The 24180-nt window shown below is 46.2% G+C and overlaps 1 protein-coding gene across 4 annotated transcripts in view; it reads left to right on the top strand.

The window, feature by feature from the left end:
• The window catches only part of SMTNL1 (smoothelin like 1), a 482219-nt gene that overhangs the window by 36893 nt on the left and 421146 nt on the right, over positions 1-24180 (top strand). For 3 of the 4 annotated variants that reach the window (XR_013277705.1, XM_077493208.1, XM_077493207.1), the window contains exon 2: positions 19876-20025. The exons of the other annotated variant lie outside the window; for it this stretch is intronic. Coding sequence is in view for 2 of the 3 variants with exons in the window: in XM_077493208.1 (XP_077349334.1) it covers positions 19876-20025 (150 nt within the window). In the remaining variant the exon portion in view is untranslated. The remainder of the gene's footprint in view (positions 1-19875; positions 20026-24180) is intronic. 4 annotated transcript variants of the gene reach the window in all.

Raw genomic sequence — 24180 nt, forward strand, 5'->3', positions numbered from 1 at the left:
AAGCATCAGAGTGGGAGAGTTTACTTCCTCTTTAAGTGGCTAAATAGGTTTATCACAAACAATATTAAAGAGAAGCACGGAATATAGCCTGAAAGGGTTAATGGAGTGCTGGCATGACAGGGGTGACCGAGGATCTAGGAAGACTGGTGGGTGGAGCAAAGCTGTACATTGTGCATGGTTTTAGGAGGAAGGGGAGGAGCAATATAAAGGACAGGGGCGGAGCTAGAGAGTCATTCAGGAGAAGATCACAGAGGAGGCAGCTTTTCTGCGCTGCTCCTCTCATCATGGCCCACGTGGAAGACTTGCTGAATCGGCTGCGGCGGACGGCCACGGTGAAGGGGATGGAGTGGCTGCGGAGGAGGAGGACTTGGCAGGGGACGAGACGGCCGGATCTGGAGCGGGTGAGGCTACACTGCGCGCGCGGAGGTCTCGGCCTCCGGCGCGTTTATCTCCAGGGCCTGCACCTCGGCCACCTCGTGTACCCAGGAGCCCTGGGGAGGATTGGTCGATCCCCCCCCCCCCAGCGAAGCGGGCGCAGCACGAAGGGCCGGTTTCCGGGTGGTCAGGACGCCTGAACTGGTGGATTTACAGGCCGATATCCGGGAGATTCAGGGGAGGCATAAGGTACAGCTGTGGTCATTGCAGACATTGCTGGGCAAGCTGAATTTCGCCTGTCGGATCATTCCCATGGGTCGGGTGTTCTGCTGACGGCTGTCGGCGGCTACAGCGGGGATCAGCGTGCCTACCCATTTTGTGCGCTTGCGGAGGGAACACCGGGAGGATCTCCGGGTGTGGCATGACTTTTTGTCCACCTACAACGGGAGGGCAATGTGGATGTCGGGCCCGGTGAGCAACTTCGATGTGGAGTTGGTCACAGACGCGGCAGGCTCTACTGGCTATGGGGCGTTCTTTCAGGGTCGCTGGAGTGCGGAACCCTGGCCGCAGTCATGGAGGGAGGCGGGGTTGCTTGGGAATCTGGTGTTGCTTGAGCTTTTCCCAGTGGTGCTGGCGTTGGAGCTGTGGGGCGAGGAATTTGGCAACCTGAAGTTGCGCATTAATTGTGACAACATGGGAGTTGTGCAGGTGATTAACCGCATGACGGCCTCTTCTCCTCTGGTTACTCGTCTCCTGCGGCAGCTGGTGTTCCAGTGCTTGCGGCTCAATGTTTTTGTATATGCCATTCACATTCCTGGGGTCGAGAACTCATTGGCTGATTCGCTCTCTCGTTTTCAATGGGCCAAGTTCTGGGAACTGGCGCCTGGCGCAGAGGAAGCGGGGGTTCAATGCCCGGACTGGCTGTGGAAGCTGCCTTTGGACTTGCCGCGGGCTTGATCCGGCGGTCGCTGAGTGAGGCTACTTGGTCGGCTTACTCACGGGTGTGGACGGAATGGTTTGAGTTGATGCACGAGGTGGGGGTAAGTGATCGGGGGTCCGATCAACGGTGGCTGGTGCTCTATATGGTGACCAGGAACATGGAACTGGGTTTGTCAGCTGCGTCCATTGATCGTAAGTTGACGGGCTGGCCTTTTTATTCAAGTTGTTGGGGGGTGTGGATTGGACCAAAGAATTTTGGGTCAGACAAGAGCTGCGGGGCTATCGGAGACAGCGGCCTAGGAAGGATGCTAGGAGGCCGGTCACGTTCGCCAACTTGTTGGCGATTTGTGGTCGCCTCCGCTTGGTATGTGCAACCAATTACGAAACGCTGCTGTTTATGGCTGCGTTTTCCCTGGCATTTTATGGGGCATTTTGGGTGGGGGAGTTGGTTAGCCCGTCTAAACGGTTGGGCGGGGGACTCTGTTGGATCAGGACATACAGGTGAGCGCCAGTAGGGTGAGTATTCGTTTGCGGAGGTCGAAAACTGATCAGTCGGTCTGACATTGTGGCCAGAACGGTTTGGCGGCGGGCTCGCTCCGTCAACAGCCTTAATAAGACCAGGATCCGGGTTAACAAAGTGATGGGCAGGTTTATGGTGCAGAATGGCGGGCTCGTGGTTCGGCACCGGGAACTGGAGGTCAATGTGGGGCTTTATTTGCGGAGGGATGGTGTGCATCTTTCGGATGTTGGGATAGATTTATGGTTGTTGGGTTTACAGGAGGGTACTCAGTTGGCTCTGCGGGTGTGGGGTTGCCCGCAAGGTTGAGGTAGTCCCCCTTTTGGGCTGTGGCGGTGTTTCTGGTGGTTTCTGGTGGTTTCTGACGGTAGACGGTTAATCAGAAAATGGTCTGAAGGTGTGGGGGGCTCATTGAAAGATTGGCCCCTCTGGTGTATTCCTGAACGGTGGATGGAATACTTGTATGTGCACAGATGGAGGTTGTCTCCGACCGGCTACAGGTGGAGGCCTTGGAAAAAGTTATACAGAGGTACCGCAGTGCTTTGGTGTTTGATATAAGTATGGGTCACCATCAGAGATCACCAGACTGGGCATGTTATTTATATTTGGGTTGTTTATAAGATGTTTATATATATTTATTTATTGAGATATATATATATATATATATATATATATATATATATATATATTTTGTTGGAGTGAGTTTTTAAAGCGGAGGTCCACCCTAAAATACACTCCCAGGGCTATGTGATCCCCCCTTCCCTAAACGCTTGGTAACCCCCTTACCTTCCAGCTGTCTTTAGTTTTTTTTCTATTTGAAATTTCCTTCCACAGTGAATTCCGGAACGGGGAGGAGCCGATGCGGAACGGGGGCGGGGCTTAATCGGCAGGTCACTCGTTCCGGTCTGCCGCATGGGCTCCTGGGACCTTTTTTTTTTTTTCCCAGGAGTCTGTGGTGTCTCATTGTTTATCTCCGTTGCCATCACAATGGGGCGGGACTTCCGACGAGAACACCCGTTGTCATGGCAACCGGAGCTGTAGACGGCGCTCGATATTGCGCTGACTGCGCATGCGCGAGATCTTTTATAGAACGGGCGGTGCATGCTGGTCATTTAGCAGCACACTGTCCCGGAAGAGGATGCCTGTGGGCTTCACATGCCCACAGGCAAAATGGAAACCGTCAGGAGACGGTTTTATAAACTCATTTCCGAGGAGACAAAGGCATGCTCCTGAGGCCAGAAACACCAAAAGTAAGTGTTAGCCTTAGTAATAGTATTGATTGTCACTATGCCGAAAAAAAAAATACGTTATAAACGGTGGAATCCCGCTTTAAGACATGTTTAATAAAGGCTGTTGTGGGCAGTTTACTCCAGCTAAAGGTGTGGTCTCGTCCTTAAGTAGAAATTAAGGGGGTAGGGCAAGATATGTCCGCATGGGGTAGTACAAAGTGGGGGGAGAGCATTCAGGCTACACTGGTCATGTTTGGCCAGTAGATGGCATAAGCGTAACAGTTAACCTGGACCAAACATCATTTATAGTTTAATAATGCAGCAACACGATATACGAATTAAATGACAAGGTGAATTCTCTTTTCTGAACCTCAGGTTATGTAAACTTTTGATCAGAGTCATTTTGGTAGTTTCTGTTGTCATTATGATTTAAAAAGAGTAAACACAGTTGATAAGCCAAGCAATCATAAATTCTGCCCGGGTATGTAAACTTATGAGCACAACAGTATAGTCTACACTGAATGCATTTTATTTATATTAATACACTGTCTGTAAGCCACTAACCTGCCTAATCTAGCTCAAGTTATCTCTAGCTTCATCCACTCCAACACACTACATACGCCCACTGTGTAAGCAACCTTATATAGTGTGGGGCATAGACTTAGCCCCCTGAGCCATGATTGGCCAAAGGTACCCTGCCTCTGGCCAATTATGGCTCTCACAGCAGAGTGTGCTGTGATTGGCCAAAGCATACAGGTCAGGTGCATGTTTAGCCAATCATCAGACGTCAATACACTGCGATCTCGCAGTGCATTATGGGACATTGTGCGGCACTCAAATTTGCAGCGAACGGCCCATAATGTACATTATTCGGTGAACGGGTGAACACCCGATGTTTGAGATGAACTTGCGGTTGACTTGAACAGAGAGAGCAGAGGAGGAAATGGAGGGTGAGGCCCAACCCCAAAGAGGCAGCCAGCATGGAAAAGTAGAGAGAGAGCAGCCACCCTATTCCATCACATTGTGGAGCTGTTATCTCCCGGGCCCACTTCCCACAGCTCAGCCTTTTTTTAGTACATGTGCAGTCGATCGCACTATTGCCATCTGCAAACTGAAACGGAACACCATCGCGCTCCACTTGAGTGCCTCTGTCTGTACACTGCTTCCTCCAATCTGGGCCTTCAGATATCAGATTTTTCAGCAGAATATTGTAACCAAGATCCAGACAAAACTAGCTCAGTTACACAGCTTTAACATGGACTATTTATTTTGAGATCTCACACAAATATATACACCAGGATGACAATACAAACTGTAACCAGAAACCGTATTAACATGAGCTAATTAGCTAATCGTTTAGACAGCCTAGGTGACTCAGAGGCATGACCTTTCAGGACAGCCTTGCTGTCTGTTGGTTCAGAAGACACAATCAACATTATCATAAATGTAAACACAGGACACCTTCTCACAATAGCAGGAGCTTCAGTAGGAGTCAGCCCGTCTACTACATTGTACAGAGGCCAATGTGATCAGCAGAGATGGACGAACTTCCGACGGGACGTTTCGCGAACGCGAACCGCGAACGCAGCCAAAAGTTTGCGAACCGCAAAGTTTGCTGCAGGCTCCATTGACTTCAATGGCAGGCGAACTTTAAAAACCTACAGGTCATATTTTCAGCCACAACATACTTACTAGCTGGGCACACATAGTCTCACCACATGGGTACTGACATAACACATGTATAAAGTGAATCTGGGATCGACAACTACAAGCATTCTTTATCTGTGAAATTTTGACAATTCAGGACTCAGGAGTTCATGAAGGCAATGGAGGAGAGGAAAGGTCAGAGTAGGCTATGAAGAGGGTGCAGGAGATGATCACTAGCACCGTGATATAGAGCACTGACACCAGCACCGTGATATAGAACACTGACACCAGTAGAGATGGACAAACTTCCGACGGGACGTTTCACAAACTCGAACCACGAACGTGGCCAAAAGTTCCTGAACCGCAAAGTTCGTGGCGGGCCCCATTGACTTCAATGGCAGGCGAACTTTAAAAACCTATAGGTCATATTTTCAGCCACAAAATACTTACTAGCTGTGCACACATAGTCCCACCACATGGCCACTAACATAACACATGTATAAAGTGAATCTGGGATCGACAACTACAAGCATTCTTTTTTTATCTGTGAAATTTTGACAATTCAGGACTCAGGAGCGCATGAAGGCAATGGAGGAGAGGAAAGGTCAGGGTAGGCTATGAACAGGGTGCAGGAAATGATCACCAGCACCGTGATAGAGAGCACTGGCACCAGCACTGTAATAGAGAGCACTGATACCAGCAACTCACTGCTGGGCCCCAAAAATATCACACAGCTCAACCTCTTCAAACAGGAGGGTACGGGCATGTAGTACGGTGTGCTTTTTTTGTACAAGCAAGTGAGCTAAATGTAGAAAAAAGGTCTGTGTGCTCGATTAAATAAATCGTTTATAGAGATATACATGGTCTACTGGTCACATGTGTTGAATTCCTCTGAGATGCATGCCTCATTCATTTTTAGAAATGTGAGGTAGTCAACACTGTCGTGAGCTAGGCGAGTATGCTTATCGGTCACGATCCCCCCTGCTGCGCTGAACGTCCTTTCGGACAGGACACTGGATGAGGGGCAAGCCAACAGTTCCATTGAAAATTGGGCAAGCTCTGGCCACCCAGTAGTCCAGGGGTTCATCACTCCTCAGAGTGTCCACATCGGCCGTCAACCCGATGTAGTCGGACACCTGTCGGTCTAGGCGTTCCCTGATGCTGGATCCGGATGAGACCTGTCGATGGGTCGGCTGAAAGAATGACCTCATATCAGAAGTCACCAACACATCTTCAAACCGGCCTCTTCTTGCAGGCGCTGTTGGATTGGTACCCACAACTCTTTCTCTGTGAGTGGGAATTCCTCCTCTGCCAGCGCACGCAAAAGCAGAATGAAGCATTTCTCAAAGCAAGGCATGGAAGTGCTCCATTCTGACAGCCCTCTGTGACGGTGGTAACATTTCTGCCATTTTGTGTTTGTACCGGAGGTCTAAGTACATTGCCACCCAGTACTGGTCCTTGACCCTTATGCTTTTTATATGGGGGTCCCTGTTAAAACACTGGAGCATGAAGGCCCTTCTCCTCTCCCCATCCACGCACAACAGGGATCCCAGAAATGTTTAAAGCATGCTCTTCTTACTCCTCCTCATCCGCCCCGGCACCATCCTCCTCTGACTCCTCTTCAGACTCCTGTTGTTGACTTGTCTCAGATAGAGTAGCCCCCCCTGGGAACTCATCCAGCATTGCGACTTCCTCATCTTCCCGCTCCTCCACGGCTTGATCAATGACACGATGCAATGCACGCTCCATAAAGAAGGCATAAGGTACCGTGTCACTGGCGCCATGGCTGCGACTGACCAGTTTGGTGATCTCATCAAATGGCTGCAGAAGTCTGCATGCGTCGCGCATGAGCAGCCACTGGCGCGGTGAAAAAAAAACCCCAGCTCCCCAGAACATGTTCTGCCGCAGAGTTTGCACAGGTAGTCGTTAACTGCACGTTTCTGCTGGAGCAGCTTATCAAGCATATAGAAGGTTGAGTTCCATCGCGTCGGGCAATCGCAAATAAGATGTCTGACCGGCAGATTGTGTCACCGCTGAATTTCAGCAAGGCGAGCCATGGCCGTGTAAGATCTTCTGAAATGAGATTTTCCTTGCCTGCCGCAAGATGTCCTGGACCCCAGGGTATTTGACAATGAATCGCTGCATGACCAAGTTTAACCACTTAACGACCGCCGCATGCCATTGCACAATGGCATGTACAGGCACAAGCACGTACATGTATGTGCTTGCCTTCCAGCGGGTGGGGGGTCCGATCTCCGATCAGACCCCCTCCCGCTGGATGCGGCGGTCCGGTTCGCTTCAGGAGCGATCCGGGATGAGGGGATGGCCGTTGGTTTCTGGCCATCCCCTCTCGATCGCTTCCTCCCACTGTGTATTGTATACACAGGCAGGGAGGAAGTGATGTGGCAAAATATAAATTATTTCATGGACTCAACATGCCTCTCAGTAAATAGCTTGGGGTGTCTACTTTCCAAAATGGGGTCATTTGGGGGGGTTTTGTGTTATTTTGGCATTTTATGGCCTTTGAAACTGTGATAGGTAGTGAGGAGTGAAATCAAAAATTTGCACCCTTAGAAATCCTGAAGGCAGTGATTGGATTTCGGGGTGCCGTACGCGGCTAGACTCCCAAAAAGTCCCACAAATGTGGTATCCCCGTACTCAGGAGAAGCAGCAGAATATATTTTGGGGTGCAATTCCACATATAACTATGGCATGTGTTAGCAATATATCATTTAGTGACAACTTTTTGTAAACTTTTTTTTTTGTGTCATTATTCAATCACTTGGGACAAAAAAAAAAAAATTCAGTGGGCTCAACATGCCCCTCAGCAATTTCCTTGGGGTGTCTACTTTCCAAAATGGGGTAATTTTGGGGGGGGTTTGTACTGCCCTGCCATTTTAGCACCTCAAGAATTGAGATAGGCAGTCATAAATTAAAAGCTGTGTAAATTCCAGAAAATGTACTCTAGATTGTAGACGCTATAACTTTTTTGCGCAAACCAATAAATATACGCTTATTGACATTTATTTTTTACTAAAGACATGTGGCTGAATACATTTTGCCCTAAATGTATGACTAAAATTGAGTTTATTCGATTTTTCTTATAACAAAAAGTAGAAAATATCTTTTTTTTTCTCAATTTTAGGTCTTTTTCCATTTATATTGCAAAAATTAAAAATCGCAGAGGCAATCAAATACCATCAAAAGAAAGCTCTATTTGTGGGAAGAAAAGGACGGAAATTTCGTTTGGGTACAACATTGCATGACCGCGCAATTACCAGTTAAAGCAGTGCAGTGCAAAATTGTAAAGTCCTCTGGTCCTTAGGCTGAAAATTGGTCCGGGGCTGAAGTGGTTAAGACATGTGCCATGCATGGCACGTGTGTAATTTTGCCCTGTTTCAATGCGCTAAGCAGATTGGCACCATTGGCACACACCAGTTTACCAACTGTCAAATTGAGCAGTCTTAGCCACTGATCTGCCTGTGAACACAAAGCTGAAAGGAGTGCAGGGCCAGTGTGGCTCTTGGCTTCCAGGCACAACAGACGCAGCACAGCATGGCAACGTCTCACCTGGCATGTCGAATAGGTTCTGGGGAGCTTGGGAGGCGCAGCGGAAGAGATGCTAGCAGCGGAAAAGGAGGAGTCAGCCGAGGAGGAGAGGGAGGAGAATGGAGTAGGAGGAGGAGAAGAAGAGCCAGGCCTGCATGCAATCCGTGGCGATAAAACCAAATCTACACGGGTGCCACAGGTTACATGCTTGACGGCCTTCAGAAGGTTCACCCAGTGGGCAGTAAAAGTGATATACCTTCCCTGCCTGTGTTTGCTAGACCACGTGTCTGTAGTCAGATGTATCTTGGCACCGACACTGTGTGCCAGAGATACATTCACTTGCCGCTGAACATGGCCGTATATCTCTGGGATGCCCTTCTGTGAGAAATACTTGCCTCCTGGTACCTTCCATTGTGGTGTTCCAATGGCCACAAATTTTCGAAAGGCCTCTGAGTCCACCAGTTTATATGGCAGTAGTTGGCGGGCTATCAGTTCTGACAAGTCGGCCGTCAACTGTTGGGCAAGAGGGTTATCCGGCGTCATCATTTTTTTACGCTCAAACATTTGGCCCAAGGAAGCCTGCCTTTTTGCTGAAAAACGTGAGGATGGCGTGATGGAAGGTGGAGTGGAGGACAAATGTGAGTAGAGAGGAGAAGTAGAAGACGAGTCTGGACGGTGAAAGCCTGGAGTGTGGCTTTGTGGGTTCCGTTGCTCCCACTGGGCTCGGTGATGGCAGCTCATGTGCCTTCTTAAGGCGGTTGTCCCTAGGTGAGTGTTGGGCTTACCGCCACTTATGCGTTGACTGCAAAGATTGCAGATGGCAACACTATTGTCAGCAGTGCACACGTTAAAAAGAGCCCACACTGCGGAGCCATGTGGCGGGATCTTGGGAGCACCAGATGTGACCGTACATGGTTGATGCCTTGCTCCTGATACATTCGCAGTCTGCTTTGTCCCTCCTGTGCAATCTAAGTTCTTCCTGCTTCTCCTCCCTATCTGCTGGTCCATATCTCCCTCTGAACTCCCCTCCTCTTCGTCTCTTGTGGGCACCCACGTGACATCACTAGAGACGTCATCATCGACGTCACCTTCCCCACCACTATAATTAGAGATCTCGGAGTAGGCAGCAACAGCGGGGACCAACCTCCTCCTTGGGTTGATCTGGGTACTGTCGTCAGACTGCTGAGTTGTTGTTGTTGCTACCTCCTCTTCCTGATCCAATGCCAAGAGTGGCTGCACATCGGAAATGTCTTGATATGGATCGTAAAATAATTCCTGCGACTCAAGCGGAAGGTATATGGTGGTGGTAGTGGTGCTGTTGGTAGTGTCTTTGGGGGTGCATACAGCAGAGAGTGAAGAAGAGGGTGCAGATCGAGAGAACGAAGAGGGTGCAGAAGAGTAAGGCTGAGTGAGCCACTCAACCAAGTGTGGTGCGTCCTTTGACTTAATCGCACGCACCTTCTGCAATTTGCCACTTTGGCTCAAGCCTGTTGCTCCTGCCCTACCCCTACCACCCCTGCGGAAGGGCCTTCCTCTTCCTCTGCCTGTCATTTTTTAAATGACCCTGTGACAAAAGTCTCTAGAGAAGTGCAGTATGTATGTGGAAGAAGGTATATAACACCCCGCTTCAATCTGTCCTTTTTGGGGGCCACTGGTCTATCACACCAGTTATAATACTTTTCTTTTGATTGCGTTTGTCACTCTTTGTAGTATTGCTGCAGAACCGCTCAGCAGTCACAATGCTGCACAGTGGAAATGCACTATACTATGCTTTCTATATGTGCAAGTATTTTATACATGTATTGCACACCTATATACTGCACACCAAATAGTACACCTATACCAGTCCTTAAAAGAACCTTTGTGGACTTAGTAGCTAGTGATTTGCAGACTGTCCCTCAGTCCCAACACTGATAAAAGACAGCTGCAGAATCGGGCAGCAGTCAAGTATAATCTTTCTATATTTGGAAGAAAGTATATTATGCGTGTACAACCCTATTGTCAGAAACCATGAAACAGACAGAAGTACAATCAAATCACACTTGTTTATTACTAAAAAATAAAGAGGTAAATAGAAAAAAAGCGTAGTCAAGCATAGCCAGATTGGGTAGTCAGCCAGTCCAAAGTTCATTAACCAGATCGGGTAATCAGCCAGGCCGGAATTCAGGGATCCAAGGAGAGCAACCGCAAGCAGGATAAGAAGCCAAAGAGAAGAGAGTTGGCAATTAGCGGACAGCTGAGCGGCCAGCCCAGAGGAGGAAGGGCTAAGCCAGCCCTGACATCTATATACTGTACACCTATACCAGTCCTTAAAAGGACCTTTGTGGACCCAATAGTAATAGCTAGTGATTAAAATGACTGTCCCTGAAACACAAAAGACAGCTGCAGAATCAGTCAGCAGTGCACTCAGCAATCACCAGCACAGCAGTGCACCAGAACCCTATATACTGTACACCTATAGTCCTTAAAAGGACTTTTGTGGACCTAATAGCTAGTGATTTGTGTCACTACAGTCTCTCCCTGCTGCACACAGCGTCCTGTCCCTACACTGACAAAAGACAGGCTGCTGCAATCACCAGCACAGCAGTACACTGAACCCTATATACTGTACTACACCTATACTAGTCCTTAAAAGGACCTAATAGCTAGCGATTTGTGTCACTACAGTCTCTCCCTGATCCACACAGCGTCCTGTCCCTAAACTGACATAAGACAGAATGTAAAATGGCCGCCAGATCAGGTCTATTTATAAGGTGGGGGAATGTCCAATTGTCCATGTGCTGAAATGTCTCAATTGGCTGTCCTGTACCCCATGATGGATGTGTCATCATGGGTCAAAGTTCTTTCACACTGTAAACACATATGTCCACTGGGCGAACAGCGGCAATAGTCCGCCAATCGGGCTAATCGCGAACACGCCAAATTCGCAGCGAACTGACTGCCGGGCGAACAGTTCAGCCATCCCTAGTCATCAGCTCTTTCAATTAACATGTCGAGTTCAGAATCAAACAAAGCAGGAATAGTCTCTCTATATATATCCTGGGAGATATTGTGGATAAGTATTACTGTAACATTTTAAGTAATCCAAGCCACATTTTCTCAGTCACCCTGTGCCTCTAATAGACACAGGTGACTTAGACATAGGGGGTGCATGGGGAGCTGAAACAAGGGTTTCCCAACCTTTCCAAGGGATTCTTGGTTCCGCAGACCCTCCCGTCACACAAACTTTGTCTCAAGCATGGCAGAAACAGCAACCATTTGGGAATCACATGCTTGACAAGAGATGTAACCTGCCACCACTCAGCCATCTGCAGGAGCACCTAAAAGCCACAGAAATAGGCACAAATCTGTCCCTCCACCTTACACCTCAGTTGGTTCCTGCTATACCTCATGACCTCTCAGCAGCCTCCACTGACAAGGACAATGGTATAGCGCAGGGTGTCCTAGGTCCTTGCAGCACATCTGCCAGCAGCACACCACCAGCTGTAGACTATATCTGGCAAATTTCTCTGCCTCATCTGCTGCAGCCGAAAAAAAAACAGTCCCTGACACCCCTATTCATCTAAATTCATCTGCCACCCCTATGCATCTAAATGCAAGCTTGTCAAAGCTGCTGGCTCTACAACTTCTGTTTCTCCGCCTGGCGGATTCTGCCTGCTTCTGTGAATCTTCAGAATGTGCTGTACGGCAATATTTTCACGTAAGGCCATTCTATCTCTACCATCACGTGGAAGGCAATGTTGTCACATCGTTGGGCAAGGCAGTCAGCCGCAGTACTACTGATACGTGGTCCAGCAAGCATGGGCAGGGATGATATATTTTGTTCACAGCACACTGGGTAACTCTGCTTGAAACTCGGAAGGATGCAGGACAGAGCTCAGTGCTGCAGCTTGTTGTGCCCCCACATCTCCATACAGCTGGTGATGATGCCAGATTTGTCAGCTCTACCCCCTCCTCCTCCATGTCCTCCTCTGCTAAATTGAACCTATGAACCAGAAGTACTTCCTAAGCGTTCAAAGGGCTATTCAATGAGTCAGGCTAAAAGGTGCCATGCAGTGCTTCAGCTGGTGTGTCTAGGGGACAGGAACCACACTGGAGCAGAGATTCTTGCAGCTTTGTAGGGACAGGCCCAGAGGTGGTTCACCCCACGCCAGCTGGAGCCAGGAATGGTGGTGTGTGATATTGGTACAAACCTCCTGGCCACCCTTAGACAGGGAAAGTTGACACATGTGCCATGCCTGTAGCCCTTTCAGGCAGTCATACACAGCCAGTGCTCGGCTAACTGAAATTCAGTGGAAATTCCACCTGCCCCTAAACGCCTGATTTGTGACATGCCCACTAGGTGGAACTCGACTTTAGCAATGCTGCAGTGGCTGGACATGCATCAGAGGGCCGGTAACATGTACCTATGTGAATATGGCACAACGACAGGCTCAGCAGCCAATGGCTGGTCATAAGGGATGCATGCACTGTACTGTCACCATTTGAGGAGGCTACAAGGATGGTGAGCTGTGCCAATGTATGCATCAGTGACACAATGCCTGTTGTGTTCCTGCTGGAGCAGACGCTGCATGGCATTATGGGCAGGCCACTCGAGGCAGAGCAGCGGGAGAAAGAGGAGGACTTCCTTTCCTCTCAAGGCCCACTTTATTCAGACAGCATTGTTCCTATGCCACAGAACACACAAGAGGATAGAGAAGAGGAGGATTCTGGCTGTTTCTGAGGCATAAAAGCAGAGGAAGACATACAAACAGTAGGATATGGTTTTCCATCCGCAGAACCCTTGGAAGTAGTACGTGGCTGGGAGAACGCAGTTCCAAATACTCTAATCCTCAGTGACCCCGTGGAGTCTGCTTCGGATGCTTCTGCAAATTTGCGGTGTAAGGGCTCCCTCATGCTTCAAGGCCTGCGAAAGGTCCCAAGAATACGTGGCGACAGTGCAGAAGATGAAATCTCTTGAGAACACCTTAAAGAGAAGTTTATTGAATGCTTTTCCTGACACTGGTAGGTTAGTGTCATGGAAAACGTAGTTTTGAAGCTTCTGTTGGTCAAGAGAGGAGCGGTGGAGAAGGCCCAAGTAATGCATTTCTCAATTTTTTTAGTCCTTTGCTTATGAATCAAACGTGTCAAACTCCCATTAATCACTATGTCAATGTATGCGATTATAAAAACTTTTTTGTAGCAAAATGGCATAACAAAGATGTTTATCAATGAAGGTATACATATCCAATTTGCACAAATCGCATGAATCACATTAATGGTATGCGATTGCGAAAACCTTTTTTCTAGCAATATTGCATAACATAAAGATGTTTATCGATTTAAATTACTTATAAATCAATGAAGACTTGCGTGTCAGAGTATATTTATTCATAAAGTGAGAGACGTCCCACTCAAAGTTCAAGCCGGTGGGGCGTCTAGTATTTAAATTAAATATCCATTGGACTTCTTGTTTACACAGCATACTGAATTTATCTCCTCCTCTAGGTGGTTTAACTATTTTTTCTATACCTTGAATGCTGAGGCTGGAAGTATCTCTGGAATGGACATCGTTCCAGTGACAAGCTACATTAGTGGCATGTTCTTTTTCTATGTCATAGGGATGGTCGTGAAGACGCTCTCTCAAGCTGCGAGTAGTTCTGCCTATGTACTGGATAGAACATTGTGGTGCACGTAATGGCATAAATTATATAGCGCATATTACAGTTGATAAAAGACTGTATTTTATATTTACCCATAGAGGAGGAAGTAACAGTGTCCCCCCCCACCCCCCCTTTATTAAAAGGGCAATAGGTACAAGAATGGCTACCACATTTATATGTTCCTTTGAACTGTAGCCAATGTGTAGCAGGTTTTTTACTAAGGTAGAGACTGTGGGACAATAATCCACCCAGAGACTGTGCTCTCCTTGACACTGTACGTATACCCTTCTCAAGAATTTTAGAATAAACATGATCGTTTGACAATACTGTTAAATATTTGATAACTATCTTTGCAACCTTATGGAACTCAGCGCTATATGAAGTAGAAAAGGTTGGAATGGAGTGAGATCCATTTGAATTTTTGTGTCTGTTGGGTTTATCGATTAACAGATTAGCCCGGGATGTTTTGTTGGCAAATGGACAAAGCCCTATTAATAGTTGACCTGAAATAACCCCTGGCTTCAAATCTAGCTGACATCTGTAGTGCCTCCTGTTCAAAGTCCACTTGTCTGGTGCATAGTCTTTTTAATCTTAAAAATTGGCCTACCGGAATGCTTTTAATGGTGTGGGATGGATGGCTGGAATCTGCAGATAAAAGATTATTACCCGCTGTTGGTTTCTTGTATAGATTCGTGATGATCTCGTGATTGTCTCCACACATGCAGAAATTCTATGGTTTTTGGATCATGGTGACCAGTAAATTTTAGATTTAGATCGTTGTCATTCAAATACTCTAACCTTTGATCCAGACTGGTGTGAGGGTCAGAAACAATAAACAGGAGATCATCTATATAGCGACAATAAGAGACAGTGTCCCTTTGACGGGGACTTTCAGGTCCAAAAATGCGGGACCTCTCCCACCATCCCATGTACAAATTAGCCAAGGATGGTGAGAACTTCGCTCCCATAGAGGCCCTGCTCTCATAGAGGGCCTGCACTTCTGGAGATAGTCCCTGTCGAACATAAAAAAGTTGTGTCAAAAGGTATTCTAAGCTCATAATGAATTCTTGTATGGCCAAGGAAAACTTTCCTGATCTTTTTAAGAAAAAAGACACTGCCTGCAAGCCCAGAGAATGTGGAATTGAGGAATACAAGTTGGAAACATCACATGTTATCCAACTGTAGTCCCTATTCCAAACCAATCCATCAAGCCTGGACAAGAGTTGTTTAGTATCTCATAGGTAGCCCAGCAATTCTGCCACTAATGGCTGTAGCTACTGATCTACCCACTGTCCCAATCTCTCATTTAAGAAATCTATACCCACCACAATTGGTCTACATGTAAGAGGGGTTAACCCTTTGTGTAATTTAGGAAGGTGATTAAAAATGAGGATAACAGGAAACTTAGGTATAAACATCTCTTTCTCTTTTTGTGTAAATAAACCCAAGGAAACAGCACGATCCAACTCAGCCCTAAAGGAATCAATGGGGTCTCCTCTTAATTTGCAGTAAGTCAATGTGTTCGATAGTTGTCCTACAGCCTCTTCTCTATACATGGCTGCACTGATGACAACCACGAACCCCCCCCCCCCCCTTATCAGCATTTTTAATCACAATGCTATCATTCTTACGCAGACTCTCAATAGACATTTTTTCATCATGAGACAGATTGTCTACTGGTTTCTTTGCAATACTGCGTGCTAAAGCAGTCAAATCCCTTTCAACCAAAGTCTTGTACATGTCCATATCCTTGCCTCTCGAGTTTACTGGGTAATAGTTAGATTTCATCTTAAATGATACTGCACCACAATGGACATCATTATCATCTATATTAGTGTCTGATTCAATAGCCAAATCAATAAGGTCCATAAGGGCACACACATCTTTAAACAATGTAGTACCTGGATCCCTATAACCATTGTATGCCCAATTACTTGCATATAAGCCTTCAAAGGGCACTTTATTTTTCGCGTTCGGGTCCCATAGACTTCAGTGGGGTTCGTTATTCGGTTCCGAACTTTCCTGATGTTCGAAAGTTCTGATGCGACCCGAACAGGAGGTCGTTCGGCCCATCCCTAGTAGTGAGGAAGTGAAATGAGCTATTTATCTATTAGCTAATTAGCTATTTAGATTACAATGTTCAACATAAAAAATTCGAAAAGATAGTGTCTAAACATTGGTCCATTTTAAAGCAGGACAACATTTTGGGACCCGTGCTACCTACTCATCCACAGTTTATTTATAAAAAAGCTCCCTCTCTGAGGGACCGTCTTGCTCCCAACGTTCTTAACCCCCCTATTCCATCAGAGAACCGATTGTTCTCCTTTTTGGGGGGTGTCAGGGAGTGATTAGACCAGACTGTGTGGACTGCACAGAGGAAACCCAAAAAGGCATGTGAGTGAAATAACAATGTGTTTATTATAAATAAAAGGAAAGTGAAAACAAACAGTGCACTACCAACCACAACAAGTAATATATATATATATATATATATATATATATATATATATATATATATATATATATACATACAATAAATGGGAACTACCAGAGACGTCAACGAAAGCCAGGCCGAGGTCATACACCGGGGAATCAGTAGGGTAAGGATGGATGGGCTGCAGAGCAGCGATCTAGGTAGCAGGAGACAAGAGGGACAGGTCCAGGATGGGCTCAGAATCGGGAAGGAACAGGTCAGGTAGATACAAGGTCCAGGTTCAGGTTCCAAGGTTCAGGTTCCAAGGTTCAGGTTCCAAGGTTCAGGTTCCAAGGAGAGAGCAATACCGAGCCAAGCATGTTAGGGCTTGCCGGGTATTTATACGACTACCGATTACCCTCACATAACAGCTGATCGCAGCAGGTGCTGTCTGCTCCACACTGCTGGAGTACACCCGCTGGTGGGCGCTGGTACTACAGTCCAGGGATCCGATAGTGCCACCAGGAGGTAGGTCCTCTTATTACAGGCCCTGGGTGTTAGAAGACACCCGCTGGTGGACACTGGTACTGCAATCCAAGAGATCAACAGCGCCACCAACGGGTGGACCTTTTCATGACGGGGGGGGGTTCTACGCTTGTGGGCGGTATAAGCCGTGTAAGCATTCTAAAGTCAACATTAAGAAACGGAAGAAGTTTCTGGCCTCTGCAACTAATAGGGAATACGATATTCAGAAATTGATTACATGTGACACGATCGGGGTGGTTTACATGTTAGAGTGCGAATGTGGGTTACAATACATAGGACGCACTTCTAGACCTTTACATGTGCGTTTAGCAGAACATGTTGATAATATTAAAAAAAGGTCTGAAAACCCACAATGTGTCCCGACACTTCAAACAATTCCATCAGCAAATCCCCAAAGGCCTAAAGTTTTGGGGGATTGAGAGGGTCACAAAACATTGGAGGGGAGGTAATTTCATACACCAGTTAAGTCGTAGGGAATCTTACTGGATACATGAGACCAATGTATTAATGCCTGGTGGATTGAATGTCGATTTTGATATTAACTGTTTTATTACTGATCGATGATTTTATTGTTTACTTTTTATTGTATTTTTAGTACTATTTAATTTATTGGCTGCAGGTGATGTCACGTTGATATATATGTGTATTATACACATTTTAATATTCTTAATTGTTTTTGAATATTAAGTTCGAAACACATCTTTATATGCATTCTGTAGGAGGTGGACTTTTGTAAACTCAAGTTTGGAGAAAAAAGTTCATGCTTTGCAATTTAAAAATGTGTTTAATAATGGGGTTCTTTTGTATTGGATTTGAGTACCCATTAAGCGTTTTTTATTTATTTGATTACATTATATACATAAGGGGAAGGGGTTCATTGTTGCAACGACAATGTTTGCAAATATTGATATGATTCCTTTTTAAAATTCCGCTTGTTGTTGTGCTCATTTGCATAGTGCGGATAGGCATGATGGGATGAGCCGTTAACATGGTAACGTTTGTTTAAATTCACAAGGGCTGCCCCGAGGTCTTTGCCTGTTATCGTGTAGATTCGTACTACATGACAGGATGTGTGGTTACCTTGGTAACTTTCGTAAACATGGAGAGGTTGTCCGTCACGTCGTGCTCACAGTAAGTGCACTATAGGGACCCCTCATTGTCTATTTATATATCGGGTATCACGTAGTTTCCGTGTCCGCTGATGAAGTCCTGCCCATAGGGATGTAACGTACGGTCGGAGATCACGTGACGTCACCCGCAGTCATTGTTAATTTTAACGATTGTATGAAGCTTCGTTATTGTAAGTGTGTTTGTTTTTTATGTATATTCATCATTAAAACGTTTTTCTATGGAGAGCACTATGGCCTGTCTTTCTATCCACATGGTCTGAGGAAATGTGTCGAACGTGGCAGTTCATTTGACTCTGAATGGGAGAAAGCTGTGTTCTCGTTTGTGAACCGGCCGGATATTGTCTGAGAGGAGTACAGCAATTGGATGAGTTGATAAGCATTCGTTGATATCTAAGTGCATACGACCCTCTGTAATTTAAAGGGTCCATACGATGAGGTGAACAGCCAATTTTACCATTGGTGGTGGTCTCCCCCCTTGGCACTAAGTCACTTTATGCATGAACTGACTGTATATCACTGAAGTTCCTCACGTGGACTATTTGACACAAAAACTATCTTTGGACTTTTAATTAATTTTAATATGTTAGTAATCATTTTATTTTAGTTAGAGCGCTGTACCATCTGTTTGATATATTGTATTTTGGGATTTGGTAATTGATCCTTGGTGTTCAGCATCTTTTCGTAAAGGGGTTGTACTGCGCTGATTTTTTCTGTATTTATAAATTAGCTATTTATGCCCTTTGAAATTCTGAAGGGGGGTGATTGGTTTTTGGGGTCCTGTACACAGCTAGGCTCCCAAAAAGTCTCTTGTGGTATTGTTACCATACTCAGAAGAAGCAGCAGAATGTATTTTGGGGTGTAATTCCTCATATACCCATGGCATGTGTGAGCAATATATAATTTCAGTGACAACTTTGTGTAATCTTTATTTTTTTTATTTTTTTCTTCATTTTTCAATCACTTGTGACAAAAAAATTAAATATTCAATGGCCTCAACATGCCTCTTGTACTGCTCTGTCATCTTAGCACCTCAGGAAATGAGTTAAGCAGTCATAAATGAAAAGCTGTGCAAATTCCAGTAAAATGCACCATAGTTTGTAGACGCTGTAACGTTTGCACAAACCAATAAATATATGCTTATTGAATTTATTCCCCCCCCCCCCCCCCCCCCAAGACATCAATACGTTTTAGCCTAAATATATGACAGCAATTTAGTTTATTGGATTTTTTTTTTTTAGAACAAAGTAGAAAATGTTTATTTTTTTTCTTCAAAAAAAATCTCAGTGGTCATCAAATACCACCAAAATAATTTGTTTTTTATTTGTTGGAAAAAAAAAGGACACAAATTTAATTTGGGTACATTGCATGACCGTGCAATTACCAGTTAAAGCAGCGCAGTGCCAAATTGCAAAAGGTGCTCTGGTCATTAAGCTACTTTCACACTGAAAGCGCCCGACGGTGGTGGTAAAGCGGCGATTTACCATTGTTTTAGCGGCACTTTTCAGGGAGCAGCCGTAAAAAGGGTTAAAAGTGCCCATGTTGCGGTGCTGCTAAAATGCTTTGCAGGCGCTTTGGCAGCGCTGCCCATTCATTTCAATGGGCAGAGCATTTTGGATGTATACACCTAAAGATGCTGCTTGAAGGTCTTTTCAGAATGTCATGCACTCAGGTGGCATAGAAGACGTTTTTCAGGCGCTTTACAGACGCTTTTTTTTATCGCTAAAACGCCTGAAAAATGCCTTCAGTGTGAAAAGGGGGTAAAACATTCCAGGGCTAAAGTGGTTAAGCCCAGTGTGCATGAAGTCTTAATGTACAATTTGTAATATGCTTATGATCTGCTGAGTTAAAAAGCTAATTTACTTAATAGCTTTCTTTTTTTTTTTATCAGCACCATAACAGATACTATGATGGCTTCCAATAAAGAGGGTAATCTTGAAAAAGAATGTCATAAAAGCAGTGCTGATGTGTCTCGATCTTCAACTGTGCCAAAAATATATGGAGGAACTATAAAGAATGACATTGCAGAAAAATTTGGAGGGTCAGTACATGAAATTTTTGTAAAAGCAATGGAATGTTTCTTGAAGGCAGGTCTTGTATGCTCAAAATAGGGAGAAGAGATGAGTAAACACGCATTGATAGCAATAAGCTGTTTTGGAAGTGATCGTGCACATTTATACAATTTTACAAGTTCTTTAATAGCAATTAGCTTTCAGTATTCCTGCAGATGCTTCTACAACAAAGTTTTGAAGCTTAACTCCAGGTAAATGCAAAAACTACCCTTGTAATGCAAGGCTTAAATGTTTTTTTTTTGGGTGCAATTTAAAAGCAGTCTTCCAAACGACTTCTCTTTTGGCACTCTCCCGGAGGCCCTGCCCCATTGTGACACCACCGCCCCGGAGCATGATGGTATGACAGGTAAGTGGGGCCATCGGATGATTGAGGCCCCACGCCCCATGCCAATATAGGTATTGGCACACCGCAGACCCAGCATTATAGCGAGATAGAGAGCATTGAGTCAACATCAGAGGAAGAACAGAGGGAGAGGAGACCCGGCAGAGGCAGAAGATAGCTGACAGAGGAGAAAAACTGGAGAGGACTAGAAGACATCAGCGGAAAGAGGTGGAGAACCAGCAGAAGAGGGGAGAAGAACCGGAGAGGGGAGAAGAACCAGCAGAGGGAGAAGACATCACCAGAAGAGGGATAAGAGCCGGAGAGGGGAGAAGAAATCAGAATAGATGCTGGAGCTGCCTTAATAAAATACTTTAAAGACCTGTGTATGGTGTTTATATAAATTTTTGGTGAATGAGTAGGGGTACGATGTACCCCATACTCATTACCACAGGGATGGCTGGGATCTGGGGGCCCCCCCTTGTTAAAGGGAGCTTCCAGATTCCGGTAAGCCCTCACCCACAGACCCTGACAACCACCGGCCAGGGTTGTCGGGAAGAGGCCCTTGTCCTCATGAAGATGGGGACAAGGTGCTTTGGGGTGGGAGGGAGCGCTGGGCCCCCCTGCCTCAAAGCACCCACCCGATGTTGAGGGCATGTGGCCTGTTATGGTTCAGGAAGGGGGGTGCTCGCTCATCCCCAACCACTTTCTGACCTGCCGGGTTGCATGCTCGGATAAGGGTCTGGTATGGATTTAGGTGAGTCCCACGCCTTTTTTTTGTGCGTGGGGGTCCCCTTAAAATCCATACCAGTCCGAAGGGCCTGGTATGCTCTTGGAGGGGAAACCCCATGCCATTTTCCCCCTTTGCCTTTCAGGACAGCACCTTCGAGAGAGCGTAGCTCTACCTTTTCACAGGAAACACTGTGTGACAACGCCCCCTTTTAAAAGCAGCTGCTTCCATCACGCTGTCAGTTTTAGTGTTTCCTCTGCCATGGTGGAAGCACTCCTGGGGAACCAGAGGGGCTGCACTCTCTCCAAGGAGGGGGTTTTGGCAGTACTTTCATGTTTTGGTGCTTAGACCAGCCCAGCTCTTTCCCGCATGAGGGGTGTGCTCCAGTATCCCTTCCTTTGCTCACAGGAGTAATGGTCTGCCAGAGGTCATCCACCCGGAGTGTTCAGGGGGCCGGGGGAGTGCTCAGAAAGAGCATCCATGCCAGGTTTCTGCATGGCGGCGTTGAATCCCGTACATCGGGTGACATCAGTTCCGGTGGGCGGAGACTTCTGGCGGGGCGTAGCAGTGATTGGTTCCGGCTGCTGGAATGCAGCAGGAAGGGGCAGGTCCTCTGGTCGGGACTTCCTTTCGCTCACAGGAAGAGCTGAGCAGGAGACATTTAAAGCCGACAGGCAGCTGCTGCAGTGGTTCACAATGGAGGAGATAGAGTTGCCAGCAGTTATGGCAGATGCAGGTGGATGCAGGTAGGAGAGGTGCACTGATGCCTCTTTCACTGGGTGTTTTTTTTTTTTTTTTTGTTTCTTGTGTGACAGGCCCTGCAGCTGTCTGCTATAATGTAAATATTCTAATAACAGATCAACAAGGAGAGAAACTCTGGGCACTTGGGGTGTTGGCTGTGGATACTGTGTGTTCTCTTTATTAGAAGTCGTAGCCCTAAAGAAAGACCTGGGGGTTGTTCTGTTTACTGTTGTTTCAGAAAGTCACCACTAGAGACAGGGAGAAAATGCACTTCATGCAAAAAAACCTTAAGGGACTCTTGGCCCAAACCACTGTGCAGATCCTGCATTGCGGATTTAGTAAGAGTAGAGTCTACACAGGAGTGTAAAGAACTCTTATCTTCTGTAAGGAAAGAACTAGCAGAGACCCTAGGGACAGTGCATTTCCTTGTGAAAAAAACGTGGCCAAAGTTCCAGCCAAGAACAGAGCTCTCAGTCCAATCTCCCTCCATTCACTTCCAGCCAAGTGGAAAGTGAGTCTGAGGAGAAAAGGGAAAGCAACCCCCCCTCCAACCATTGATTCTGAGGATGAGGAGGTGGAAGAAGAAACAAGATCTAGTTATAAGCTATCGCTTGATGAGGTGGACAAATTACTCAAAGCAATCTATACCACTTTGGAGATTCAGGAAGAAAAAACCCAGCTGTCAGTACTCGAGAAAATGTTCCAGGGGCTGGAGGAGGTTAGACAGAGTCTTCCCTGTTCATAAAGTTCTAACAGACACCATTAAAAAGGAATGTAAGGATCCAGAAAAAAGGACAGTTCTTTTCCAAAGCCCTCAAAAAGAAGGTTTCCTTTTGAGGAAAACGAAGAATTGGTTTGGAATAAAAAGAAAATAGATACTGCCTTTTCCCAAGTATCTAGAAAGACTGATCTGGCTTTTGAGGATATGGGCATTCTTAAAGATGCTATGGACAAGCGGACTGATGGGTTACTGAAGAAAGCCTGGGATTCATCCCTAGCCATTAAACCCGCAATGGCAGCTACAGTTGTGGCTAGGAACCTGGAATGTTGGCTAGATCAACTTAAAAACCATGTGGTAGCAGGTACCTCCAGGAAAGATCCATTGGAGTCCTTCCCTACTGTGATGAAAGAAGTCAAATATATGTCAGATGCCTCAGAAGAATCTATCAGGATGTCAGCCAGATCATCCGCGCTAGTTAAAGGGGTTGTAAAGGTAAATGTTTTTTCACCTTAATGCATTCAATGCATTAAGGTGAAAAAACATCTGACAGTGCCTGCGCCCTCAGCCCCCCCGTTTTTACTTGCCTCGCCCCTTGAAAATCCCGCGCTCGCCCCCACCGTCCTTTCCACCGTTCAGCCTGGCCGCTGATTGGCTGGAGTGGATGGATGGACAGCAGCGCAGCCATCGTCTTGCGCTGCTGTCAATCACATCCACTGACGCGGAACACCGGGGGGGCGTGTGATACAGCGAGCGGCTATAGCCACCGGCTTTATCACGAGAGCGCGCCCGCAGGTGCTTCTCACCATGTGAGGGAGCTCACATGAACGTGAGAAGTACCTGCGGGAAGAAGCAGAGACAGCCACCGAGGGACCCCAGATGAGCAGGTTTGGGGCCACTCTGTGCAAAACGAGCTGCACAGTGGAGGGAAGTATAACATGTTTGTTATTTAAAAAAAAAATTCACTTTACAATCCCTTTAACTCAGCAAGAAGAGACCTATGGCTAAAGACCTGGTCAGTGGATTCTGCCTCTAAAATAAAACTGTGTGGAATTCCCTTTTCAGGACATCTGATGTTCGGGCCAGAACTGGAAAGAAAGCTTTCCCACAGAAAAAGAAAGTGGTGCAGCAAAGGAAAATTTTTTGTCCTTTTCAACGAACCAATAAGGAAAAAGACCAGACACAGAAAAGGCCCTGGAATCCTCCGAGAGGAAGAGGCAGAGGAGGGGTGCTCTTTAGACCCCCCAAGCAAACCCCTAAAAAACAATGATCATCTCCCAGTAGGCAGGAGATTACAGGACTTCTTACTAGCCTGGGAGAAAAAAAAAAGAAGTTCATTCGTTCTGGGTTCAAGAAAACAGGGATATCAACTCGAATTTTCACAAATGCTCCAAAATCTGTTTTACATCATAAACCTACCAAGGGATCGGGAGAAGACTCTGGCCATGAAGTCTCTTCTACAAGAACTGATTCAACAGAAGGTCATTTTCCAGGTTTCCGAAAGATCAGGAGGGGAAGGGGTTTTACTCCCATATTTTTCTGTTCAAAAAACCATCAGGAAAGTTCCGCCTGATTCTCAATTTGAAGGTTCTGAACCAATCCATAAAATACAAAAA

The sequence above is a fragment of the Lithobates pipiens genome, unplaced genomic scaffold, assembly GCF_037356315.1.
Source record: "Lithobates pipiens isolate NorthernLeopardFrog02 unplaced genomic scaffold, aLitPip1_a1.2 Scaffold_19, whole genome shotgun sequence".
NCBI lineage: Eukaryota > Metazoa > Chordata > Amphibia > Anura > Ranidae > Lithobates > Lithobates pipiens.